We start from the raw sequence: 21,839 nt of genomic DNA, 5'->3' as shown, positions 1-21,839 counted from the left end.
ATTCAGTAAAATAAAAAAAATCAAATATGTTAATCAAACAATTGACATTTTATTTATAGTTATCAGTATCTTACGATATACGATACATATCTTATAATATAATATGATACAGATGGAAAACAATATGTATCATAGAGTGTATCACAATTAATAAGATATAGTAAACATATTATATAATATGATACGTAACCTATAATATTATACATATTATCAATACAAATTGATATATTTTTTAGAGAAAATAATGATGTAGTAAAGGTGTATGTAAAAATTTTTAAATTTTCAAAAGTACTCATAATATTTTTCAAAATTATGACTTGTCAAGTATATTTTTTGTTATTATATTTATTAAAAGTTATATCACATGATATGATAAGATACTCGATACACAATATAATATACGATTCAACTATCATGATTCTATTACATAGTAAAATAGATAAAAGAAAAATAAATTACTAATTTTATCATTAATTCAATAAAAGCGTACCAACTTTAACTCTTACAAGTTTTAATGTAAGACAAAAACTGTGTAATATTATGTAAATTTAGTTTTATTAGTTTTAATTAGTTTTTTTGGTTTGACCAATTTATCGGATTTGACTGAATTTCAAATTAGTCTATATATATATATATATATATATATATATATATATATATATATATATATATATCGGATCAGATTGTGAACTGATTCATGATTTAACCGATCGAATTGACTAGTCAGATGCAATTTTAAAAACACTAATTAAGTGTATAAAAGATATTTTATAAAGTAATGCTAAATTATATAAATATATAAAAAAATATTAAATTATATGATGATATATAATACGTATATCCAATTATATATTCGAGCCGAAAGTATGTATAGTAATGTTAAAAACTGCGTTGGTGAATTGTCCATCTTTCTTGTTTTCCTTGGATTTATATCTTATCAAGGCATCAACCGGGGAAGGATGATGGAGATTAAGGGGAGATTCAGGGGGATTCATATCATATCCAGGTATCAACCAGAGAAAAATTTAATAAAAAAATATAATAAAAAATAGAGATTTTTTTAATATAAATAAGCAAATTAATTCATTAAAAGTTTCACAATGCATTTTGGTTCAAAGTAATAATTGTGTACTCAAATAAGTAATTTATTTTTTATTATTAAAATTATTTTATTTGGTTTGTTCGGTAATTAAAAATTTTTTGTAATTTTTTATTATTAATGATGATATGATGTTCATATGATAACACACATTAAACATATATATATTTGTATATTCAAAATAAACGTATATAATTTTATTTTTAATATATTAAATAATATGAGAATATTTTAGAATAATTATTTTTAATAATCTTTAATGTATTAAAGGAAAATAATATTTTAATTTTACATAATAATTATTTATAATTATATAATTTTAGTTATATTTATAAATTTTTTTATTTTAATACTTAATAATAGCTATAATTCACACATATTTTTAGACAAAAAGTTAAAAAAGGGTCAAGCATAAAACTAAATTGATCAACTCAAAAGACAATTAGCTCAACCTTTGTCATCTTCTTCATTCTTCTCCTGCAACAAATGTCAGTAACTTGCGGAGTCGAGTGTGTTGTCGTCTTTGGTTGCGCCCGCTGGCTCTGGAAACGTTGTACCTACGTGGGTTCCGACGACAGCGCCTCCTGGGCCGCCGCCACTCCTCACGAGTTCGAGCCTGTCCCACGTCTCTGCCAACTTATCTTAGCTGTCTACGAGACCGACCTCCGCCACCCACAATTCCCTCCTCCTGGCGGCTACAAACTCAACCCGGACTGGCTTGTCAAGCGCGCCACTTACGACCAAACCCTCGGCCACGTGCCTCCTTACCTCATCTATGTTGATCACGACAACCGAGAAATAATCTTGGCCATTCGCGGGCTTAATCTGGCCAAAGAAAGTGATTACAAAACTTTGTTGGATAATCGATTGGGGAGACAAATGTTTGACGGAGGATATGTTCATCATGGGCTGTTGAAGTCTGCGGAATGGTTGCTGAATCAAGAGAGTGAGACTTTGAAAAGACTGTGGATTGAGAATGGGAGTGAGTATGATTTTATCTTTGTAGGGCATTCTTTGGGCTCCGGGGTGGCGGCGTTGGCTACTATAATGGTGGTCAACCATAGAGATAAGTTAGGTGGGATTCCAAGGACTAAGATTCACTGTTACGCCGTCGCGCCGGCAAGGTGTATGTCCCTGAATTTGGCTGTTAAGTATGCTGATGTGGTTAATTCTGTTATTTTGCAGGTATGGAGTTTGATCATTACTGAAATTTTACCGTATGATTTATTTATTGTTAGAATTTACGCTTGATATATACAGGGTATTATTTTGACTGGCATTCTTAATAGTGAATAATTTGAGATTAATTATTTTACAGGATGATTTCTTACCTAGAACAGCTACTCCTTTGGAAGATATTTTCGAGTCAATATTCTGGTTAGTGTTCTTGTTACAAAGATATAACTTTTTCCTTGTTCCTTTTATTTCATTTTCTGGGAATTTTTTATGATCTCTGAAAGCAGGGCTTGATGCTTTGAACAGTTTGCCTTGTTTATTATTTTTGGTGTGCATGAGGGACACCTTCATACCAGAAGGTAGAAAGCTCAGAGATCCTCGAAGACTTTATGCACCTGGTCGAATGTATCATCTTGTGGAGAGAAAATTTTGCAGGTAACAGCACATTCAATTTATGGGTTTGTATTGCCCATAATGCATCGTCATCATAACTAATCGATCTGAAACTCCACTATCCCTTTGTTACTACAACCATATTTGTATTCATTCTAGGTTAAAAGAAATTGGACTTGCATCAGTTTTGCTCCTAAGTATTGCTTAAGGATGAAAGTAGCCCTGATTTTCTTATGGCTTACTGATTCTGCTGTCATCTTGTCCCTGATCATTGACCTATGGATTGTACTAAGGTTAGAGATTGTGTTGGTCTGTTCCTTTGAAACTAGAAATTAAGAAACAATAAAGAACAGTGTCTGGAAGAAGATCAATTCGGTGCTTCAAAATTTCATTTTTATTTAAAACAGGAGTAAATTAAAGAAAAATGTCATGGCAATAGCCACCACATCTATCTTCACCATGTGAAACTCAAATGGTTGTGACTTTCCTAACTGGTTCATGGGTTTGTAACTTTTGGCTCATGCTAAAAGGGGCATTTGTGAAGATGGAAAACATTGTTTTAGTAACTTTTCTATCACGTGAATAGAGCTTCATATAAGGTTTCATGGGCCATATTTCATTTATTTTCTCTTTCAGTTTATGTTTGTGGTTGTCCTGAGCTAGGCTCCCTGTCATTTTGCAGATGTGGGAGGTTTCCTCCGGAAGTGAGAACCGCTATTCCTGTAGATGGGAGATTTGAACATATTGTCTTATCTTGTAATGCCACGTCCGATCATGCGATTATTTGGATAGAAAAGGAAGCACAGAAAGCTTTAGAAGTAAGCTTCATTTACCCTGGATTAGTAGTTATGGTATTTTTCTTCATCTTCACTTATGGTCTCTATAATGATCCTATGTTTTATGTGCATCACTAGATCTGCCTATATCCAATTTGTTCAAAGTATATACAACTTTTCTGCTTAGTAGGACATACTGATTCTGAAATTTCAATACCCAGGAAGGGTCAGTTCAAACTTGAGGTCTTTTTTATGGTCACTCAGATTCTGCATTGAGATTTTGTTCTTTTTTTATGAAAGTGTTGCTGCTTCTCTTGGTGCAAACTGGTGTTAGAGCATAACAAACTTATTTTGAGCCAATTTTTTTTCTGCTATCTAGATTGCTGAAAGTTAACACTGTTATTGATTGTAGAGAATGAGAGAAAACAGCCCAGAAACAATCACAACTCCTCCAATGGTACAGAAACTGGAAAGGCAAAAGACCATTGAAAAAGAACACAAAGATGCATTGGACAGGGCTGTTAGTTTGAATATACCCCATGCCATAACCGAACCAGAGGAGCCTCAAAAACATGAGGCTGACTCTTCACAAGGTGAGCACGAGGATGCATCAAACACTAAATCAAAGTCTAGTAGTGGTAATTGGGATCACTTGGTTGAGAAGCTTTTTAAGAAGAGTGAAGAAGGAGAAATGATTTTAAACAAAGATATGGATGCTTCCAAACCATAGTTAAGCCTTTTCTTCTTGCTTTAGGTTTGAGGGAATATTTCCTGATTGCCAGCTTTCATGTTTGTTAGTAATACTACATAGACAAATAAATTATACAAACTTATTCATACAACTTAATGTAGTAACATGTGAGGAAAAAAAAAAAAACAATCACATCACTTAATCACAAGTTGTTATTTCAATTTTATAGATAAGTTAATAAAATTTGTTTGTACCTATAGTTTTATTCTTGTTAAAATCTCTGGACAATTTTTTTTTTTTTCGTATACAACCCCGGGTTTGTCATGAAGGGGAACATCCAGGTACAGTATACTGAAAATGTGTTAAGAGCAGAGTCCTCTGTCTAAGCCAAATTCATTTTGTCCAAACAGTGAACAAAATTGCTGCTTCTTTGTAAATTTTAGTATTTGGTGTTAATTTTCTATCCCAATTTATTTATAACCAAAATGTAAATAATTTATTAGCATAAAGTAAATAACTCAACAGTACCAATTTGCCAATTCTCAAAGTGGGAAATAAATTGCCTTCAAGCCCACCCAAAAACAAGTTCAGAACAAAAGAAGATTTTATGACCTCTACTTGAATACTAGAAGGCTTTTAAAAAACTTGAATAAAGCTAATCAGATTACACTAACAGTTACATACAATATTAAGCACTGCCATTTAGCAACGATTAATGCACATGAAATGTAGTGGTGGGAGAGACAATTAGTGATGTAGGGAATCATAAAAAGGACTAAGATATGAATTAATGATCAAATGCCATATTCTCATAAAATCCAACTGCTTCATTTACACTAAGCTAGAATGTATCAGTAATTGAAGGCAAACACATGCATCAAGATAAGGCAGACTGGAAAAATACCACATCAGTAATAGATCATTTTGCACATTTACACTGCTTGAAAATCAACTAACTCTGCATCGCTTCTGCATGATATTTGTCCAGTTCTTTGTCTAGTTCAGCGGCTGACTTATCAACAGGCTTCTTCTTCCCCTGGCCATTACCACGACCACGGCCACGGTTATTCCTCACATATCCACGACGGCTCTGACTGTGGCAACAACCAACAACATATCAATCACTAATATCAAATATATCCCATGCACAAGATTTAGTTACTGAAGCACAGGCCATACTCAACTTGGCAGGACTGGATCAAAACAAAAGAAAATGTACCAAGCAATCAGATATGCCACAATAATTTGCGATATATTCCGGATTGAAAAAAATAAAACTACCCACCAAGAAAAGCTTTTGATAATATCATAATGGCAAACCATAAAAAATACTAAAGCCAATGTAAGGGTAAAACAAGGCAGTGTCAGAATCTTCATCAAAAAACTTACCCAGAACCACGATTTATAATAGCAGAGCCCACTGGATGACCAGATCCAGGCCTGCGTAAAATATCAACTGTCAGTACAGAGCAAAGTATAATATTAAAAATCAACAAGAATAGAAATACATCAGAGAGGAAATTAAATGAAAGTTCCATATGTGCTATGTTTCAAAGGATATAGATTAAATATATAAGAGACTAGAGTTATATAGTTCATCCGGGTGAGGTGATAAATCAGAAGCAACTTACAAAATTGTATATGATCATCGACATAGGGAACCATAAATGTTATTCTAAATATAAACTTGGATATTTTCACATCATGCATAAAGAAACACCATACAATTTGGTAATAAACAATATATATCATCAAACCCAACAAAACCAATTATTTCCCAAAGGGTACAATTAATGTTAATAATGTGTATTTGGAAAATATATTGTTTCAATAAAAAAAATGAGATGAAGAATGAATACTATTGAGAAAAAAGATTTACACAAAGGTGAACAAGCTGTTCTAACAACCCTAGATCCCTGAATGTCAAAACAAAGTAATCGTGCAATAAATACAACAACTGATATCATAAAAAAGGGTAATAATTCCAGGAGAAGTATAAATATGGATAGTCTCCTATTATCAGTAATTTCTATTCTAGTGATATTAGACTACTAATAGTTAGTGATTCTGGTTAACTAAAGTAAACATGTATAAAATGCAGCAATTAATATCATAAATAAATTCAAGACTACTAATTGTTAGTAATCCTGGTTCAATCAGCAGACACAAATATGTGAATACCAAACAACCATAATCATTGATTTCAAAAATCATAACCAGCCCCTGAAACACTTGAATGACCAGATGCAAATCCAGAAAACACAATAAATAATGTCAATTAGCTCAACATCACATCATGAGCCAATCATAAGTACTTTTTAATATAAAAGAATAAATAAATCATATCCACATACGTCATAACCACTGTCCTCTTTCGCCTTCCATTCGCTCCGCTTACATTCACACGAGCTGAAATGGGCACTTCCGCATTGGGGCCCACAATTTCAATTTTCATGAGCTTTCCATCAAGCAACACATTGTTATACCGCTTAAGAGCCGCAAATGCATCACTTCTTCTGGTATACACAACTTCAGCTGAACCCTGAAACATACAACAAGCATTAAGCAATTTACTTGGAGGTAAAACAAGAATAATGACAAATCATCGAAGTAATAGGCTAAAACAACAGCAATCGGATATTTTCAGTCAATTATATAATTGAAGAAATACAGTACCACATCATTAAAATATCTAGAAAAATTCAGGCATTGGATACGAAATCTAAATCACGTGATACAATAGATAGAGGCTGCACAAAAATCTAGAAACTAACAGAAAATATACAGTTAGCCAAGTCAGGGAATGAACCAGTAGAAAAGAGGGATAAGAGAGTGAAGCAGAAGAAATATAGAAAAATAGATCCAGAATAATATGGCATCTCCAAGTCCAAATATACAAATTGAATATGGTGTTCATGAGGCAAAACATCTAAAACAAGATTGCTAATATATTTCGTGCTCCATTGACGGTACTGTCTATCCATAGCTATCCATTTCCATATATGTACAGCGATGAACATGTGTACATAGACATATAGTCGTACATATACCCTAATAACAAAAGAGATTACGACAACCAACCAAGCCACCCATCCTTTTTTCCAGTAAAGCTACAAGACCTTATTGGAAACTAAAGCACAGTATAGAAGACAAATAAAGGATATCCAACAGAAAAATATGCAGGTAAACAGATCCAAATTTGGTTTTAATTGTATATATATGTTATTTTCTGCTATTCTAACAAATAACGATCCCAGTATGATGCAAAACATATTCAGCATATATCTAACACATCATCTTCACCTCATGGAAGAAATGACATCAAAATCACTGGACAGAAAACAAAACAGAACCAGAATAAAAAGCAAAAAACTGAAAAAAAAATGGGCACTTGAAAAATGTCTTACACTGGGACGACCATTCTTGTCATAATGAATAGCATATCGTTTCAGTTCTCCAATCTCAGAGAAAAGTACCTGAGATGCACACCAATATCCATGAGGAATTTTTCAAAAATCTTTCAGGGTATTTGTGATTAGAACATATAGTTCAAGTTGTACCCTTATATCTTCATTGGTCACCCCAATATGCAAGTTTGAAACACATAACTTTGCACCAACTTCTACTCCAGATATTCCTGCAGCTCTAAGGCTGTCTTCAAACAAATCATGTTGCCAGGGAAAACTCTTGGCTCTGCGAAAAGACTGATAAAAGCAGGAAAAAAACCCAGTGGGAGAAAAACAAGTCAGCTAATGACAAGATAGCAAAATGATTCACAACTCTTTAATATCAACCAGATATCAGAAAAATTCCAACAGAACAAAAGAAGCCACTAACAAGTAGAATCCAGTTAGGTAAAAGCTCAAGCAACCCAGTAATCAGACACCAGCAATTGAGTTAACAGATCGTAGATGGCAGTAAAAGATTTGACCCACTGCATACAAAGTGTTGCTATGCTAATTGTGAGAGCTCCAGTTCTGAAGTTAAGCGAAGGAAGCTCCTTTGCAAAAATGCCATGAACTAAAACAGTAACTGAAATCCTGCACTGAAGGAAGTCCGCACATAGGATGTGGATCCAGTAATAAACTCCGAGTCTAAACCACCGGCCATGAAACACTAACGTGAATGAAACAACATGATATGATTGTACGTAGATATAGAGAACTTGACTGCAGTAATTCTTAAACGATGTTATGCTACTGATGAGCACCATTTTTAATGTTCACCTATTGAAGCTCCTTCACAAAAAATGCTAGTAGGTAGCATAATAACTTAATGTGGCACTGGAGCACTTCGGCATATATTTATGAGATCTGATAGCAAAGTCCTCAGGATTCATCCAAATAACTCATAATTATAAATAAATCATGAAGATAGTGGTAGAAATGCAACAGGTGGTGATAAACTTAGTATTCGAGCCAAAACAAGCTTCTTCATGATCGATATAACATTTAAAATCCCCTCTGAAAATCCAAAAGAGGTTCAGAGATCCTCTCGTATATGAGTTTCTTATGCTTATTAAATTTTCATCATCCGTATATAACATCCACAGTTTTTGAGCTTGCCTTGGCAATGGTATATGATGTTGGCTGAGCTTTCGCTGTGAGAGGACCTCTACGAACAGGCCCTGGCATTCTTCCACTGTTAAAAGAACTTCCTGCGCCACTGCGGCCACGAGGGGCTCTGCCTTGCCCTCTAACTCTACCATTCTTTTTCCTGCTCTTTATTATGTCATCAAGAGACATGTCCATGCTTGTAGCCATTGGATTAGAAGCACAAATTTCAATCTTCTTAAAAAGCAAATAAACCAGCAAACCTACAAAATGTAATTAAATGCATAAGATAATGAAAAATCTCCACAAAGCTATTCTATTGAAATACACCAAACATCACCACAAACCATGGAAGATATTAAAGTTCCAACCATATCATTCCATAAGCATGAATGACATGAGATGACTAATAAAAACCAACGGCATCATGGCCACATTCTTTCTCCAGGGAAGCTAAAATAAAGACAAGTTCAATTAAACCACAAAGAACCATCAAACAACACCCCCGCAATAAACTTTCGATCTGAAATTTCAAACAAGACTCGAATCATGCTCCATAAGAACTGGAGCTATCACCAGCTTGAAAACTCAAATTCAACAAATAAGATATTCACGTTACTTTTCACAAAGTGTTATGATTCTCAACCCCAAACAGAGAAAATAAAAAATTCAAATGAGAAAATTTTATAGAAAAAGCACATAACCTGACATGCACTATCGCTGATAACTACTTACTTTTAAAATAATTAACAATAATCAACCAAATTTTGAATTAAGTTAGAATTTCCAAACGAAAATTTAAAAAAGAAATTAATTAATCTCATACAAGACCTGCAAGCCTCAAATCCGACGTGTGATGCGAATGATAACATAAATCAAATAAGAAAAAATCATAATTTTTAACCAAAAGAAAGGTTCAACATAAACTAACAAACAAGATTTGTGATCTGAAAAATAATACCTGAAATTGCAGATGTAAAGAGGTTGGCGAAGCCGAAGATCAAATAAAAGTGTAAAAATGAGAAAATAAGAGAGTAGCGATTAAGATCACGGGATTCTTAGACAAATTATGTTTTTCTAAGGTTTGTGAGTTGGGCTTCTACCCGGAAGGGCCCGCAAGTCTTCGAGATGCCCATTGACTCAGATGCTTCTCTCAGATTACGGTTTTATTTATACGTTGGATTCTATTTAATGTCCGCCAGTCAAATGCTTCCACGTCAAAGCTCAAACAGAACTTTGCTATAATTGAAGAGGTATAAATTTTAGAAAAACTAATTAAAATATTTTTTTTTTATGCATTTAAACATTTTAAATGACTTTAATGGATTATGCGGATGTATCCAAAAAATTTAAGTTTTGTTGAAATATTGGACGGCCAGAGGGCTTATTCCCACCCGAAGAGTACATTTTTTCCAAGTTTTTATTAATTAACTTTAAAAATTTAAAAACCCATATATTCATTAATTTTTAGATTTATTGTTAAAAGTAAAATTATTATTTAATAAAAATATTTTAAAAATTAATTTTTTTATATTTAAAATTTTAATAAATTTACTATATCCAAAATTTGAAAAATAAGTATTTTTTTTCTAAAACTTTTTCAATTACCATTATCGAGCTCTAGAGAACTCAAAAGTTGTGTTCTTTGTTCCTCCTAGCTTCTCTCTTCATCCTGATCCATCTCTTACTATTATTGAGATGAAAACGTTTATGTTTGTCTTAGAGGATGATAATTCATCGTCTTTGTCCGATATGAAGATAATACAAATATGATTTTATCTTTATCTTCGACTAAGACAGTTGATAATGACTAAAGTAGAGAGAAGATACAGGAGAGAGAGAACACAATCATCATTGTCTCTAATTGTCAATACCAATGATTGAAAAACCTTAGGGGGAAATAATTATTTTTTAAACTTTGGGTGGGATCAAATTTTTAGATTTTTAAATTTAGGGAAAAAATGTGATAAATATTTAGTTTTTTTAAAATATTTTAAACAAACTGACAGTGTAAAGGCAAAATAGTAAATTTACCTTTCATTAACATTGAAAAAAAATTCTTTTATATATCAAACCTAAATATTTTAAACATAACAATTTAACCTTTAAATAGTTTGAAAACTCTCACAAATCAATCTCTAAAATCTTTTGAAAATCCTAGTCACGACGAAACTCTTTTAGAAATTCAATAAAATTATATACACAATTTTATATATAAATAATGATATATTATAATACGAGTAAATGTTCTTTTATCTTTAAATTAAAACTATCCAATCATGTGATAAAATATCATTTTTTATGTATAAAATTATATATATTATTTATACATATAATACTGCTTTTAGAAATTATCATACTCATCCCCATGTATTTTAAAAATACTAATATTGTTAAATAGTATGTAATATGAATTTAACTCTTAATTTGTTGCATTCTTTTCAATTTTTTGGATATGCAATTATCATTTTAAAACTAATGAGGTGCATATTAAAGTTTTTAAAATTTTAAAAACACCCTCAATTTTAAAAAATTATATTTCACTTTCAAAACACATGATTTTACATTATTAACACTTTTTTCTTTTGGAAAACACAACCATGACACCGTTTATTTAAAAATTATCATGTTCATTCTTATATATTTTGAAATTAGTTAATGTTCTATTAGTTAGTAATATAATATTTATATTACTTATTTATTACATATTGCTTAATTTTTTAATGATATAATAATAATAATTAGGGGATTATTAGGTAATTTGAATATTTAAATAAGTTTTATTTTAAAATTGTATAAATTTGATGTTATTATATAATAATTTTAAAAATAAAATTGTAGAGTAAAATTATAATTTTATTTTCGACCATTGGGTCAGGTTTTATTTGTTAATAAAATTTGATTTTAAATGAAAAAGTATTATAGCATGAACCGTGAAAAAGGTTTTGGGTTAGAGCTGGAGTGAGAAAATGTGATTTACTTCAAATAATATATTCAGGATAATACCCTAAATCATTACGATGTGGGCCTGACAGAGAAAGCCCAATAATTGGATCCCAAAATAACACTCAAACTAGGTTCTTCAGCCATGTTCATGCTCCGTTGAAACCCGAAAGACCTGAGCAAGAAATCATCTCTTCGTTTTCTTTACACTAAATATAGTAATCTACTTCTTCTTCGTCTTTGATACATGTTTTCAGTAGTTTTTTGAAAAATTGAGAGACAATGGAAAACCTAAACATGGCCTTGGTTTCATCTCCAAGTCCGAAACTAGTGTTTGCTAACACTGGCTTCAGGAACCCTACCAGAGAAATTTCTAGACTCAGAAGAAACTCTTCCTGTGCTATGCCCTTTACGCTTCATTCTTCGAGAATTGCGGCCAGGATCTCTAAAATTTCCGTCTGTGCTCGTGCCGGTGCTCCTCGAATGGTCCAAAACGGTGCGTTTTCTTTGCCCCCATTAATCAATTTAATTATGTGGTTTTGACTTGCTTTGATTGACAGGGAAAGCTGGTGCGGATGCTTTCGCCAATTTATCTTCTTCAAGTGGTCAGCATACTTCTTCAGTCGGCGTTAATCCGAATTTAACAGTGCCGCCACCATCATCGAGCGTGTAATTCTTTTTTTTTTTCTTTTTTTTTAAATTTATTTGAAAAAAAGTTATTAAATTGGATACCCATTGGACGTTTTCTTTTGTTTGGGCTGCTTCTTATTTTTTCAATGAAGAAACGTTCTTGGGATAGGATAGGGCTTGAAGCATTTTCTGAGGAAGCATTCATAATTGTTTTCTTTCAGTGCTTTGCAAAATCACTGAAATGCTTTTTTACAAAGTGCTCCGTTTCTTTTCTTTGGTTTTTATCTTTATTGTATTTAGTTTAAAGTTCTTGTTTTGGTTCCCTATGTAGAGGTTCGCCTCTGTTTTGGGTTGGAGTGGGTGTTGGTCTCTCAGCGCTATTTTCATTTGTGAGTACAAGTATTTGCTTACCTTGTTTTAAGTTCACTATTGGATACACTTACCAGAATGCTTTTATAGATATATTATATTTTAATCAACTGAATGAATTGACAGGCAGCATCGAGATTGAAGGTGAGTGTTCCATTCATTTGGAGTCCAATATGTACGGCTATGTGAGTTGTATTAGTTTTGTAGAAGGAGCAGGTGAGCTTGCTGATGAAGCAATGCAAAGACAATTTTATGGCCAGCCTGAAAGATTGTTGTGTCTGGGCAAGGACACAAGTTCATTTCGTAATTCAAGGGTTTATAACCATGCTATAAGTTTCTGCTGAGTTTGTCTGTTGTACATGTTAGATGCTTTATGTGTTTGACATATAAATTGTGTGAATGATTAGGCATGAAACTTTAAGTTGTTTGGTTATAGTTGTTTGTTTATGGGAAGTTTGTTCTGGAATCATTTTGTTCATTAATGCCCATATTTGAGTATGACCTGTTTAATAGAGGCTGAGTTTCATATTTTCTGCAGATGGACTTAGGTGCTTTATCTCTTTGTTAGAGTCAGATATAAACTTTTATTCTGAAATTGAAACCTCATCATCAGATCGTAGCATCTGGGTGCTTGCACTCTGTTGAGAATTCCTCATTCAGAATTATTTCCCTGAAGAGAAAATAAAAGTAATCTTGTATTAGTCATTGTTAATTACTGGACATACATTACGTGGATTTGATTCTTCAGTGATAGTCTTGCTGGATCTTTCTCTCATACAATCTTCCTTCCTGAGTTTTCTGTTTTAACTTCTTGTATTTTCAGTTGAAAAAAAAAATTCTTCGCTGTTATCTTTGCTGTAATTATTTAATTTCATTTTTGCTCTGATTCTAGAAGGCTCTCTGTGTTTGTTGGTAAGAATGCGGTTCCCCTTTTTACTTTCAAGTTCATGTGTTTTATCACCTAGATAATCATAGTCATTAATATGGATGGCTTAGCCTGTTCATGAGTCTCACTTACTAATTTTCTGCAGTGGAAGAGTTTGGTGTCTAAAATTTTAAGTTTCATGGACTCTTAAAAGAGAATACTTTTTCTGTTGAACGTGGTGTGTTTGTGTTACACCTAGTCACATGTAGGACATGTCTCAGTCAGGTTTAGAATTTTCCTTACTTTTTTTGGATTGAACACATAAAGAGACTCTAGGTTTTGTTCAAAGAAGGCTTTTTTGATGAGAATAAGCCATGTTGATCTGTCTTTATCAGATCAATGGTTCATTTACTTACATGCAGAGGTGCAAAATGTTCATACCGTGTGACTGTTGAAAATTTGACTGTGCATGTTTTTTTAATTGTCTTTCAGCAATATGCAATGCAACAAGCTATGAAAACAATGATGAACCAGATGAATACTCAGAACAACCAATTTAGGAATGCTGCCTTTTCTCCGGGATCACCTTTTCCCTTTCCAACTCCGTCACCTTCAGGGCCTGGTGCACCTTTTTCACCTGCTACTCAACCTTCAGTTACAGTTGATGTACCTGCTACTAAAGTGGAAGCTGCTTCAGCCACCGATGTAAAAAATGAAACAGAATTTAAGAGTGAAACAGAAGTGAAGGAGGAGCCAAAGAAATATGGTAGGAAAGGAGTTCATGCTTACCTCTAATATAAGTTATCTGTCAATATATTATGCTTTGTAATCCTTACAATACAAACATGCTTTTATTTCTTTTTTAAATTAAGTGCTTCAAGAAACAGTCCAACAAGTTTTGTCATTTGTTATTTTGTTATATTTGCTTTGTCATTATTATGTGAATATCTGAATTTATCTTGATCAATAAATTATAATTTTGACAATCAGAGAGGTTAAGGTTTCAAATAAGTTTCTAATTTGAACCTGGAAATCTGGAAATTGTTCACATTGTTGATATTTGAATAGTGTGCAAATACAATCGGTTTATTTTTCAGTGTTCTTCTATTGCATCCAAGAAAACGAAAATTTTTAAGTAAAAGAACTAATTTTAAGTTTTTGATATATTTCGATAGTATTGAATTTGTTTTGAGAGCTAGCTCTGACTTTTGTGTGTGTTTGTGTGCATGAGATGGCAGTTTACAAATATGATTAGATCTTATTATTAGAATGCAATATTAATACCTAGGCATTTGTGACCTGCTGAAAGTGAACAATTGTTGACTAATATTGGCCATTTCATTTGGTCAGTCAATCCTTGATATACTGCTATTTTAGTATGCTTATGTGATTTTTGATAGTTTCCTGTAAGGAATCCTTATACGACTGCTACTTGCAGCTTTTGTTGATGTTTCCCCAGATGACACCATGCAAAGAATTCCTTTTGAAAACTTTGAAGATTCAGAAACAAGTTCATCCAAGGATTCTCAGTTCCAGGATGTAAGTGTTGTCAGTTAGCTGTTTCTATAAATTGTGGTTGGAATAATTTTTCTGAGATTCAACTATTTTGTAATTTTGTGAAGTCTACACAAAATGGAGCTGCTTTCAAGCAGGGTTTTGGTGATTCTCAAGGGGCACAATCTACAGGTAAGCCAATAGTGTTAACCATGTTACGTGCCTTCCAGCTGAAATGCCTTTTTCTTGTTGCATAATATAAACTCACAGACTGTATCTGCTCTCAATATTATAATTTTTATGTACCAATGAATTTTAAGATATAACATACAGTTTTCTAAATTGGAAATTTTATTTTATTCTCCTAAAATGAATGAATTCATTTTTTTATGGTGGTAGGTTAAGGTATGTTATATGAACATTGTGTGCTTACGGTGGGGCATGTAGCTTATTTGAATTTTTAAGAAAAAGTTATAATTTTTTATGGTTTTTGCGCAAGTGTTTTCTAGTTTATTTGTTGGATGAATTTCCATGGAACACCAGTGCTTGCTTGTTTCCTTGACATGATGATTCCAATGATGTTTCTGGCCGTTCCTACCTTCCCTTTCTTAGATGTGGTTTAATATCTTGCTCTACGCTCCAACTTATGAGAAGGGAGTGCTGTGCCTCAATTTGCTAAATCTTCACTTTGGATTGCTATTACTCTTGTCTGCTTGTAATCCACTTTGTCTCCCACGGCTCTCTTCTTTTATTTTGCTAAAAAAGGATTTATTTATATTCCTAGTTCATGTACAAGTGTCTTGAGGAATCCTAATCAGATTAAATTATGGAATTCCAATAAAACAAGGAAACCTGAACTTTTGCTTATTGTCCTAGTTCATGCACCATGACATCACTTTTATCCCACCGCGACACTAAACTTTTGCTTTGAATGCGCCGTGACATCCATTTTCCACCGCTGTGGCATTATACTTTTGTCCAATCATGCCATGACACTCTTTTCTTGTTGAGGCACAACCTTGAATTTAAAAATTTTTCATTTGGATCTCCATATCTTCCTTTACCTCATTTTTCATCGAAACATCATTCCTTGAACACTTGAGACCTGAAAACACACAAAACATACCCTTGATTCTGAAAGACGTATTTATCAGATAATTACGCCTAATCACTTGAATTAAACCTAATTCCTGAAAAACAATAAGTGCACTTCCAAGCACTTATCAAGGAGGGGCTGTAGAGGCTTCTAAACCTTGTGAATTTATAGGGTTTGTTGTAGCATTTGTTCCATTAAAGAAGAAATAAGTGAATAATTTAGCTTGGTTTTCCAAATTTAGAATTGGCAATGTAAGTTTAGCTTCTTTTTGAATCGTATAACTTGTGTTTTATTGGTTTTGATGGTTGTAGGTCATACTTTTGATTCTGCTGTCTATCTCTTTGCTGTTTATTTGCTTATTAAATTATTATTTGAGAGAAGAAATAGTATCTTAATATGTGTTGTCAGTCATCCTATAGGGGTAAGATCTTGTGTTTGTCAATGTAGGGAACTGTTAAATATTTTCAATGATGATTTATCCTTGTTTTCTCTGGCCACTATTTTAAAAGGATCAAGTGCCTTCTTGTCATCACAAATTGGTGACTTCTGCTTTGTTAGAAGTTAAGCCTTTAATGCTTGAGTAATGACTAGAAAAGCAGAGTAATTATGTTATCATGTAATTTTTTGTCTAATAAAATCCTACTGTTCTCTATAGAAATAAATTATGCTGTGAAGGTAGATTTCAATTAAAGCATAGTGAAGAGTATCAATAAAATAGACATTCAAAATGGACAAGAATTGGAATAAGTTACATATGAGAGTTTGTTGTCTAACTCAATGTCCTTGAGACATTATGGCAATACTATTTGAGTTTCATGATTTCGAGGACAAAAATGACATGTTAACCAATTGTTCTGATATTCAGAAAGACATTGACTTCAAAATTATCATGTGATATATATCAGCTCCAATCTTATCTGTATTTGTGGGTTTCATTCCAATGTATTCTTTAATTACCACTCATATTTTCACCAGCTGTACTTTTTGGGAATAATGTTGGTGATTAAGATGTTAGATAGTAATTTTTACCCAAAAAGAAATAAATGAAGGTGGAAGTTGCTTGCATCATTCCACTTCAAAGGTGGAAGGTCAACTCCAGTACAAGCTTGCATCATTTCACTGTTTTCTCTGAGTTAGAGATCTTATCTTCTTATTTATATGTGGACAGGAGAAAAGAAAGGTGCCTTGTCAGTGGAAACTTTGGAGAAAATGATGGAAGATCCAACAGTGCAGAAGATGGTTTATCCGTAAAATAGCTTTGCCCTTATATTATAATGTCTCTTCTAATTGTTCCTATAGGATGATCTTGGTTCCACTATTTGTGATTTTCTAATTTTGATCCTTGACTTTGTGTTGGCATGTTGATTTAAGTATGTTTGAAGTTCAAAACTCTGTTCTATATGAGATTGTCAGTTCTGTACCAATCTTGATGACAATAATCATAAGCCTGTGTATTGATCTAATGGGCCCTGATGCCAGAATTAATTCTGTGTTTGCAGCAACCTGTTGCCTTACAAGTACTATTGGCCCATGGAGAAATTTGGTTTAAAGGAAGAAAATCTGTTTATCTGAAGTTTAGCATTTTTCTGCAATTTCCATCAAACAGGGCTCTTAAAAAGCTGCTAGTCCAAGAATAAAAGGCTTTTACCTACAGGGAATAGAAATAGAACAGGAAATAAAAATAATCAATGCTTGAAGTTATGCTAAGCAAATCTTGTTGTGTGCTATTATGGCATCTATATCTAATCTCTATTTGCATACTTGGTTCCTAAGAAACTTAAATCCAAAGTAAGTGGACTTTTAAGCAATTTTTTTCCGTTGTCATGAGACAATCTAATTCTGTTCATATTCTTGTAGATATTTGCCTGAGGAGATGAGGAATCCTACTACTTTTAAGTGTAAGTCATTCAATAGCACTTCTTTTTCTGAGAATTTTAGGTTTTGGTTCTTCTCTTGTTAAAGTTTTAGATGAGAGAATGCTGTTTAGGTGGAAGTATCATCATTTTGTACTGTAATCCTGTAAGATAATTACAGGAATATGTTTAGAAGTATTTGAATTTGTAGTCGACTTTTTCATTTCAGAGCTTACTCAGGGTTTATGAAGCTTTGTTGTGCTTTCACTCTCAAGTCATAGAACTGAATTCTGTGGGCCTCTTTATATTACAGTTTCTGACAGAATGAATTCATTGCATGGAATTGCTGAGTACATTTTAAATGTTCCAACATTAATCTTCCACCATTTTATAAAACTACTTTTATTGGGTTTCACAGTTCTTTCTTATCTTTTGTTGCTTATTCTTTTGTGAGCACATACTTACATTTTGAATTTGCATCTGGTATGCATGTTAATTAATGTTTACCTTTTTGGCCATGCATATTGTTTAATAGGGATGCTACAGAATCCTCAATATCGTCAACAATTGGAGGAAATGCTGTAAGCTATTTTCAACTTCTTGGTTTGATTAGTGTTGTGGAAAAGCTTATTGGCCTCATTAATGTATTGTGTCCTGGAAGTTATAAATAGTTGTATCTGTGGTTTTAGTTTATCTCAGGTTTTATGAGCATTAAATCTTGGATTTATCGACATATGGTTCATGTTTTTTACTTTTTCAAATTTTTAATAGGTAGTATGCGTATTTCTTTGCTCCTAGCTGTTGTTCGATAAGCCACTAGTCCATTAAGAGTCTTAAAAGTTAGGGCTTTCTTTTGGAAGTTGAAACTGACATTCTTTGGCCTGGAATTGGTTCTTTCAACTTTACATTTGGCTTCTATTAATTCTTAATGTACATGGAGGCATTATGTCTTTAAAGCTCTTAAATTTTTTTCCCTGATGGTAGCAGTTGCAATTTCTTAATTCATATTGGTGCTTTTATGTATTGAATGCTTAATTATAATTTTAGTTTTGAAACTCTTTCTTGGTTGGTATTATTTCTGATAACATTAATCTTCTTTGGAAGTTAATTTTTATACGAGTTTGTATTATTTTATGTTTGCCTTCTCTTGGTTTTAGATATTAGAACCAGTACTGTTTTTGAACCAGCACCATGCTTGAAGTGTTTAATTGCAAAATTTTATTCTTGTGCACTGATCACTTGTCTGAAATTGGTTATATTGTGGATTTAAATTGTTTTTCTACAACTGGCGTTTGTTCTAGGAACAATATGTCTGGAAGTGAAGAATGGGACAAGAGGATGATGGATACCCTGAAGAATTTTGATCTTAACAGTCCTGACATCAAGCAGCAATTTGGTAAGTTTGAAATTAACTATTTGCAATTCTTTAGGCTGGAAAGGTAAAATATCCGAGAAAAGTCTTTGATGGTCTACTTATGAATATGATGGCCAGTTCAAATGAGTTGTCTTACCTGAGTGCCTCCCATATATTACCCTTCACTTATTCTTCATTTTGCTTTATTTGGTATATAGTCACTTCCAAGCAGATGGAAGTTAAAAGAGATAAAAGAACAACACTTTCTAAAGTTGCTTGACATATGTAGGATGTTGTGGGGCCCTAGGATACTCACCATTTCATTAGTGAGTTTGATTAGCATAAAGCTCATTTTAGTTTAAGTACATTGCTATTGGTATTATTATTATATTCTCTAGGTTTGGATGGTGCTATTTGAAAATCATTTATCTTATAGATCTCCACATTACGCTAATGTGTATTAAATTGTTAGTCAGGCTTAGTGTAGGTCATACAAATCTAAGATATATGTTGATAACATATATATGATCGTATTTTGATGAACATAAGGCAATTTTATATACTAATAACTTGTAAGTATGCTAAACAAAATGATAAAGATTATGCTATTAATGAAGACAATTTATGTAGGAAAGGAAACAAAAGACCCAATTTATGGAATTTATAAAATAAGTTTCATGAATGTTTTAGTGGAAAATTTAGATTTTTTTGTTCTTATTAACAATGTTGATAAGAGCCTAGACCTAATTTATAGAATGATAAATCAATAAATTATTCATTCTTTGGTTTCTCCTACAAGTTCCTGTTTTAGTTTGACGAATCTATCAGTGATGAAAAGGTTTATCTTTATGTGATAGCTTTGTAGTGATGAAAATGGTGAAAGCTTATAAGTCAATTAATAACTTATGAGTTACGACCCCTCTTTTTCTTGTTATTTTCACAGATCAGATTGGACTTACACCTGAAGAAGTTATTGCTAAGATTATGGCTAATCCTGATGTTGCCATGGCATTTCAGAACCCAAGAGTTCAGGCGGCCATAATGGATGTATGTGATACACCCTTAGTACTTAAAAATAATCTTTTAGCCTTTCGTTTTCCTGGATAATGTTTATTTTTCTAACATTGGAATGCAATCTGCAGTGCTCACAGAACCCAATGAGCATTGCAAAATATCAAAACGACAAGGAGGTATGTCTTTATTGTTGTGAAATTTGAATCTCTTTACCGTTCATAAGAGTAACTTCTTTCCGTTCATAACTTGGAAGTTTCTTGCATTAAAAATTGTTTCCCAGCTAGTGTCTTGTCTTCAAAATTATATGTTCTATTACAAAGTTAGCTTTGTAGCTATTTCACATGTTATATCAGATTATCAATGATTGCATATGACATTGCTGTTTTATGTTAAATTTAAATAGTTACTGCCACATTGGTTGCATCACCAGCCAAGCACATGAATCTTATGTGTTAGGCATTGATTTCTATTCTGTTTGGTCAACATCTGCTAGTACTTATATTGTTTTTGAATATCAGGTTATGGATGTTTTCAACAAAATATCAGAACTCTTCCCTGGGGTGACTGGTTGACCTTGATTTTAGTTTGTTGACAGCTGCTGCTATCTGGGGTATATCATGTTCATTCTTTTATCCAGAGCAATAAGTATTCAGTCTAAGTAGAGAAATAGTAGAAATGCAAAAAAAATGTGCTGACTCTTAGGCAAATCTTCATTAGATGGGCTTTATGATGTGAGTTTTGCAAGTTTTGTAAGCTAGCTATAAGTATAGTTAGATATTAACTTCAGCATTATTTGGGCATAAACAGATACATGCTTTTATAAAACTTATGCATGTCTTTTAATTTTTTTTCCTTCCTTTTCTGGTTTATGAAAACAGATCTGTAATCGAAATTTATGAAATAGAATACTGTGAATATAGTGTCCAGACTTTTTGAGAATTTGCATGTCTCTGCTGCAATTTTTCTTTGTACTTGTTCTTTGTCTGCACTATTTTCGGCTGTTTTTGTGTGACCAGGAACATTAAACTGTCCTGCTGTGTGTGCAATTGTAAGTTGGGTAAAAAGATTATGTTCATCATCCTGAATTTTTGCAGCATTTAGTTTTGTTAATCATCTGTTTAGGTTATCATTTGGCCCTTCTTGGCTCTATGCCGTGGAATTGATTAAGAGATTTGCCATTACTGCTGGCAACTGATATTTTGATTGTGTACTCCATAAGTTAGTTACTGCAACCATACTCTTGGTTTTGTTACTGGATTGGTAACGGTCAATATTTGGCAGCGGTCTGATTATTATATGACAGCATTCATGGGAAGCGAAATTCAAGCATGTTAGAAAATTTTGCCATTAACATGAGAAACTAAGAGAAATGCCCGAATCTTAGCCATGGAGTTATCCATATGAGCAAGCTTCATTGTTTGAAGAAAATCTTTTCTCACCGTTTTTATCCAACCTATGAACAGGGCCATAGGAAATAGATCTCAAATTGGTCGTTATCTTTTCTTGACAATATGTCACCAAGCACAGTGGCAA

General features: G+C 32.7%; 3 protein-coding genes across 3 annotated transcripts; 2 read left to right on the top strand and 1 right to left on the bottom strand.

Moving 5' to 3' along the window:
* Nucleotides 1-1,527: 1,527 nt before the first annotated feature.
* On the top strand, nucleotides 1,528-4,587 carry LOC123205752. The gene is made up of 5 exons (XM_044622780.1): nucleotides 1,528-2,284; nucleotides 2,418-2,476; nucleotides 2,582-2,710; nucleotides 3,351-3,486; nucleotides 3,857-4,587. The coding sequence occupies exons 1-5, from the start codon at nucleotides 1,586-1,588 to the stop codon at nucleotides 4,172-4,174; spliced, it is 1,341 nt and encodes a 446-aa protein (XP_044478715.1). The 5' UTR covers nucleotides 1,528-1,585; the 3' UTR covers nucleotides 4,175-4,587.
* Nucleotides 4,588-4,918: 331 nt separating this feature from the next.
* LOC123205753 (THO complex subunit 4D-like) lies at nucleotides 4,919-9,824 on the bottom strand. Its single transcript, XM_044622781.1, has 7 exons — nucleotides 9,650-9,824; nucleotides 8,701-8,951; nucleotides 7,696-7,839; nucleotides 7,543-7,611; nucleotides 6,490-6,677; nucleotides 5,525-5,575; nucleotides 4,919-5,229 (listed from the first exon to the last, which is right to left on the bottom strand). Exons 2-7 carry the CDS (start codon nucleotides 8,896-8,898, stop codon nucleotides 5,088-5,090), a joined length of 792 nt encoding a protein of 263 aa, XP_044478716.1. The 5' UTR covers nucleotides 8,899-8,951; nucleotides 9,650-9,824; the 3' UTR covers nucleotides 4,919-5,087.
* Nucleotides 9,825-11,759: 1,935 nt separating this feature from the next.
* LOC123205749 (protein TIC 40, chloroplastic-like) lies at nucleotides 11,760-21,245 on the top strand. Its single transcript, XM_044622772.1, has 14 exons — nucleotides 11,760-12,127; nucleotides 12,192-12,300; nucleotides 12,593-12,650; nucleotides 12,757-12,774; nucleotides 13,988-14,261; nucleotides 14,934-15,034; nucleotides 15,118-15,181; nucleotides 17,254-17,332; nucleotides 17,943-17,983; nucleotides 18,474-18,519; nucleotides 19,240-19,334; nucleotides 20,236-20,339; nucleotides 20,435-20,482; nucleotides 20,825-21,245. Exons 1-14 carry the CDS (start codon nucleotides 11,914-11,916, stop codon nucleotides 20,876-20,878), a joined length of 1,305 nt encoding a protein of 434 aa, XP_044478707.1. The 5' UTR covers nucleotides 11,760-11,913; the 3' UTR covers nucleotides 20,879-21,245.
* Nucleotides 21,246-21,839: the final 594 nt, after the last annotated feature.

The sequence above is a fragment of the Mangifera indica genome, unplaced genomic scaffold (assembly GCF_011075055.1).
Source record: "Mangifera indica cultivar Alphonso unplaced genomic scaffold, CATAS_Mindica_2.1 Un_0014, whole genome shotgun sequence".
Lineage (NCBI taxonomy): Eukaryota > Viridiplantae > Streptophyta > Magnoliopsida > Sapindales > Anacardiaceae > Mangifera > Mangifera indica.
This window is presented reverse-complemented; position numbering and strand designations above follow the sequence as displayed.